Here is a 5,410-nt window from a genome sequence, read left to right as displayed (position 1 = left end):
GCAACTGTACAGTACCGGAAACATAGGGCTGGCGAGAAAGCAGACACATGATGCAACAACATTAACACAATGCCAGATTTAAGGTCACATGTGCCTGCTTTCACATGGGGACTTGGATTTAATTAAAAAATACTAACAAATTTCAAGGTTAAGGTCATCATGTTTTGCATTAAGATAGAGACAATGCATCTTGTCTTATTTAATTAAATCAACATTCTTTATTGAAGAAATATTTCTATGATCAGTAATTTAAAATTCTAAAACTTTAATTTCAATTCTATTTTTAAAATTCAAGAAGGTGAAGACAATTGAGTACTCATGAGTCTACGGCTTATAATTGAGTCATCAGTCAAGGTCTTCCCAAGTTTATCATTTTTGCTTGAAATAATTTAATATATAAATTTTATAGTCTTTGGCCTTAATTATTTCTAAGTCATCGGTCAATGTTGAGGTGTCTATATAAACTCTTTAAGAATAACTTCGCTTAGACACCTAAACGTGAAATGGAGTTTGGAATATTTGGGTGGTGGTTAATGTTGGCGGCCTTGTTTCAATTATCTTCTATTCATGCTTGTTTGAGGGAGGAGAGAGAAGCCCTCTTGCGACTCAAAGCTTCCATTAACTCCTCGTATGTTTATTTATTCACATCTTGGAACTCATCTCAGGAAGGGAGAAATTGCTGCGATTGGGAAAGTGTTGTGTGTGACAACACTACAGGGCGTGTAATCGAGCTTCATCTTAGCTATGTGAGGGCCCCGTATCAGGAAGTTTGGTATCTGAATGCCTCTCTGTTTCTTCCCTTTCAAGAGCTCAAGTACCTCGATTTGAGTTATAATGCAATATCTAGATGGGCTCCAAATGAAGGTTTGTTTATATCATAAACAGAGTAGCTATGATATGCTATGTCCTATTGATACTCCATGCTATATCCTAGTGAACACATTTTAGTACTGGTGTCTAGCTAGGATACTGGTGTTGATCTATATAAATTCTTCGCTTAATTAGAAAACGTGAATGGAGTTTGCTATGATTCACGAAGAGAGTTATTGCTACGATTGGCAACGTGTAGTGTGTGACAACATTAAGAGCTTCATCTTAGCGATGTGAAGGTCTCTTACAATAGTGATAAAGTTTGGTATCTTATGTGAAGAGCTTCATCTAAGTACCTCGGTTTGAGTTATAATGAAATATCTTATGTGAAGGTTTCATTTTCCGTTTAAATATTTCTTTCTTTTTTATTTTTTGAATTATGCAATATAAATCAGTTTATAATTGTCTAAATTGTAGGTTTATCCAGATTGAGCAAGCTAGAGGTGCTTGACTTCTCATTGAATTACTTCAATGAAAGCTTCCTGTCATCCCTTGGTCAGTTCTTATCGCTCAAGAAACTATATTTGAGAAACATCCACAATATCCCAATCTCAGGTAATTAGTCTCTAAGGTTACATCCATGCTATATCCTAGTGAACACATTTTAATACTAAGAGTAAAACAGAAAAGGTGAATGGAGTTTGGAATTTTTGGGTGGTGGCTACTGTTGTGGGCCTTGTTTCAATTATGTTCTATTCATGCTTGTTTGAGGGAAGAGAGTAATTGCTTGTTTGATGAACTCCTCGTATGAACCCTTAAAATCTGGAACTCATCTCACGAAGAGAGTAATTGCTACGATTGGCAACGTGTTGTGTGTGACATTAAGAGCTTCATCTTAGCTATGTGAAGGTCTCTTACAATAGTGATGAAGTTTGGTATCTTAATCTGAATGCCTCTCTGTTTCTTCCCTTTCAAGAGCTCAAGTACCTCGATTTGAGTTATAATGCAATATTTGGATGGTTTGTTTATATTGTTCTGTTTTTCATTTTCCGTTTAAATATTTCTTTCTTTTTTATTTTTTGAATTATGCAATCGAAATCAGTTTATATTTGTCTAAATTGTAGGTTTTGAAAGATTATCCGGATTGAGCAAGCTAGAGGTGCTTGACTTTAGTGGGAATAACTTCAATGAAAGCTTCCTGTTATCCCTTGGTCAGGTCTTATCGCTCAAGGAACTATATTTGAGAGGCATCCAAAGAGATCGACCAATCAATATCCCAATCTCAGGTAATTAGTCTCTAAGGTTAGATCGACTAATATACTATGTCCTATTTAACACATTTTAACAATTTTCGTATACATTTAGAGTTGGGAAGACTAAAGAACCTACAGGAGTTGTATTTGGATGGTTCCTACATTGACAAAAGCTTCCTGAATAAAGTTGGAGTTATGACTTACCTTAATGTATTGTCAATACAATACTGTGGATTCAATGGAAGTTTGCCCATCGTTCAAGGTAAAAAGCCTTATTTTTGCAAAATATTCCGTAGCAAAAATCTCTTAATGGTAGAACTTAATCCTTACTCATTTCATTTTGTAGGCTTGTGTGAGCTTATGAATCTACGAGAGTTAGATCTCAGCCATAATGATTTTGAAGGGATACTGCCTTCATGTTTGGCAAACATGACACAACTTCGAATATTTGATATCTCTTCAAATCGCTTTAATGGAAGCATTGATCTCTCCCCTCTACCTAGTTTGAAGTCACTTGAGTTCCTTCGTTTATCATATAACCACTTCAGCCCAATCACATTCTCCTCATTTTTTAATCTCTCAAAACTTGAGGTCATATTTAGTGATGGCAACAAACTAGTTGATGAAACTGATCTGTCTCAAAGATGGGTTCCTGGCTTCCAATTAAAGGTTTTGAGTTGTTATCAGTGCTTATCTAACAAGTCTGGTAGAATAACTCCGAGATTCCTTCATTATCAATTCGACTTGCAAGTACTACAACTCCCTAACAACAATTTGGCAGGACAGTTCCCGACATGGTTGCTAGAAAACAATACAAGGTTGGAGGTTCTTAATTTGAGAAATAACTCTTTTACAGGCACTTTCCTGCTGCCCAGTCATCATATTTCCAACCTTTCTCTTTTAGATATTTCATTTAATAGTATACAAGGTCCAATTCCAACTAACTTTGGTTTAATTTTTCCAAATCTAGTGTTTTTACATATTTCTAAAAATCACTTTGAAGGTGTTATTCCTTCTTCTTATGGTAATTTGACCTCCTTAAAAGTTTTCGACATGTCAAGTAATAATTTTTCAGGAACAATACCAGAGAATTTGATAATAGGTTGCTCCTCCTTACACTACCTTAAATTGTCCGAAAATCATTTGAGTGGCCAACTAATTCCTACCATTTTGAATCTAACATTACTACGTTTTTTGTTTTTGGACAACAACCACTTTTCTGGAGAGATCCCACATACCATATCTAATTTTATGACCTTGGAAGCAATTGATTTCAGTAATAACAATTTGTCAGGGATGCTTCCAAGATGGATGGGGAGCATGCCATTATTGAGCGTAATTGCTCTCGCAAAAAACCAGCTTGAAGGTCCCATTCCAGTTGAGTTATGTAAGTTGAAAGACCTTTCATTCTTTGACATGTCCCATAACAATCTATCTGGCTCTATACCCTCTTGCTCCGACTGGTTCAGGATCCAACATGTTCATTTGAATAAAAATAGGTTAACCGGTCCAATTACCAGTGGATTCAAGGGTTGCTCTACTTTAGTCACTCTAAATCTTAGAGATAACTACCTTACTGGCAACATTCCAGATTGGATCGGCAACCTTTCAAGTTTGAGCATTCTCCTCTTGAAAGCAAATTATTTACATGGAAAAATCCCGCTTCAATTATGCCTTTTAGAAAAACTAAGCTTGTTGGATCTTTCCCACAATAGTTTTTCTGGTCAAATACCTCATTGCTTGAGTAACATTGCATTTGAGCCAACCATAGCAAAATCTTTCGTATCAGTGCGGCTCGAAACATATTTTGCAATATTCGACATGTCATTCTTGCATTCCGCAATGATAATGAACAACAAGTTTTTGGATCAAGTTTATATGTTCTCCAATGTGGATCCACTACAAGAAGTGGAGTTCTCAACAAAGAATAATACTCTCTCCTACAAAGGTGACATCCTCAACAACATGTCTGGAATTGACCTTTCATGCAACAAATTAGAAGGAGAAATTCCGATCAAGCTTGGAGATTTGAGTAGCATCCATGTGTTGAACCTGTCATTCAACAATTTAACAGGATCAATCCCCACTGAATTCTTGAAACTCAAGCAAATTGAGAGCTTGGATCTATCACATAATAATTTGGATGGTATTATCCCCCCTCAATTGGTAGAGTTGAACTATCTAGCCGTCTTCAAAGTGGCACACAATAATTTAAGGGGTACAACACCGGAAAGAAAAGCTCAGTTCGGTACCTTTGATGAAAGCAGTTACGAGGGAAATGCTCTCCTGTGTGGACCTCCACTACTTAAGGCTTGCACTAAAACTGAACCATCATTTACCATTCCAACTGATAATGAGGGAGATGAAGCTTGTGGTTTTATAGACTTGGAAGTCTTCTACGTCAGCTTTGCAGTGTCTTATGTGATAATGTTGCTAGCAATTGTTGCCATTCTCTACATAAATTTGCACTGGCGACGGGCATGGTTTAACTTCATTGAAGTGTGCATCTCCACTTGCTACTATTTTATTGTAACAAGCACTTGTAAGCTATCTAGGTTTAGAATTGTGTAGCTTCGTGTTTTGATGTTTGCTTTTTCGTATGTATTCTGTTTTTCTTTTCTTCAATCACAAGTTTGAGATCTTAATAACATATATGAGACTTGTAATTAGTTCCCCCTTCGCAACGTAACTCTAGATGAAAAATATGGGTATTGGATTAAAAGATCTGCAAGCAATTAATGACCAAACAGGCTTCCTCAAATTCCAATCAGGCAAGATGCTTGAACCAGAGATATTGCTTTACGTACGAGTTAATTTGGTGATTTCTTTTCTGCTAATGTCAATTCATGAAAGCTCAAGAAAACAATCAACTATTTCTTGTCCAAGTATCAAAGCTCAACTTAGAGCATGTGTTTATGCCCCAACATAAGCAAAATGCCATTAATTCCAAAAGAACTAATAAAGTCAAACTTATGTGGTTTTTGTTTTGTGCCCGCTAATGTTCAGTCTCTCTCTCTCTCTCTCCTCTCAGGCCAAAACTCAGATTTTCTCCCCCCTCAAGTCATTGTTGAGCTCTCTGACCCCGCAATATCAACGCTGTCACATTCTTGCAAGTTACATATCATTTTACAACTTGGTCATCTCTCTACACGAGGTAAAAAATGGGTTTGGAACTCAAAGAACAACTTCTCATAAACTGGGGGTCTATTCCTTCAAAAAATCTACTATCAAAATCGAAGATAATTTATGACTCAAGCTATTAACACACCATCTAGATCTTTATCAACATGTAGCAGTTCTTGCCCTTGATGCCTCCACTTTGCCAATCTACTGCTGAGATCCATTAG

The 5,410-nt window shown here is 36.4% G+C and overlaps 1 protein-coding gene across 1 annotated transcript; it reads left to right on the top strand.

Annotated features, from left to right (window-relative positions):
- The first annotated feature begins 503 nt into the window (after window positions 1–503).
- Window positions 504–5,134, top strand: LOC108993909 (receptor-like protein 9a). The gene is made up of 5 exons (XM_035690711.1): window positions 504–864; window positions 1,935–2,096; window positions 2,176–2,325; window positions 2,410–2,572; window positions 5,095–5,134. Exons 1-5 carry the CDS (start codon window positions 504–506, stop codon window positions 5,132–5,134), a joined length of 876 nt encoding a protein of 291 aa, XP_035546604.1.
- The last annotated feature ends 276 nt before the right edge of the window (window positions 5,135–5,410 follow it).

Source organism: Juglans regia, chromosome 6 (genome assembly GCF_001411555.2).
Source record: "Juglans regia cultivar Chandler chromosome 6, Walnut 2.0, whole genome shotgun sequence".
NCBI lineage: Eukaryota > Viridiplantae > Streptophyta > Magnoliopsida > Fagales > Juglandaceae > Juglans > Juglans regia.
This window is presented reverse-complemented; position numbering and strand designations above follow the sequence as displayed.

Excerpts from the sequence above, each read along its gene's own strand:
- LOC108993909 (XM_035690711.1), top strand. The coding sequence starts at position 504 with ATGGAGTTTGGAATATTTGGGTGGTGGTTAATGTTGGCGGCCTTGTTT. Across the intron at positions 865-1,934 it reads TAGATGGGCTCCAAATGAAG|GTTTTGAAAGATTATCCGGA; the intron begins GTTTGTTTATAT and ends TCTAAATTGTAG. Across the intron at positions 2,573-5,094 it reads TCCCCTCTACCTAGTTTGAA|GCCAAAACTCAGATTTTCTC; the intron begins GTCACTTGAGTT and ends CTCTCCTCTCAG.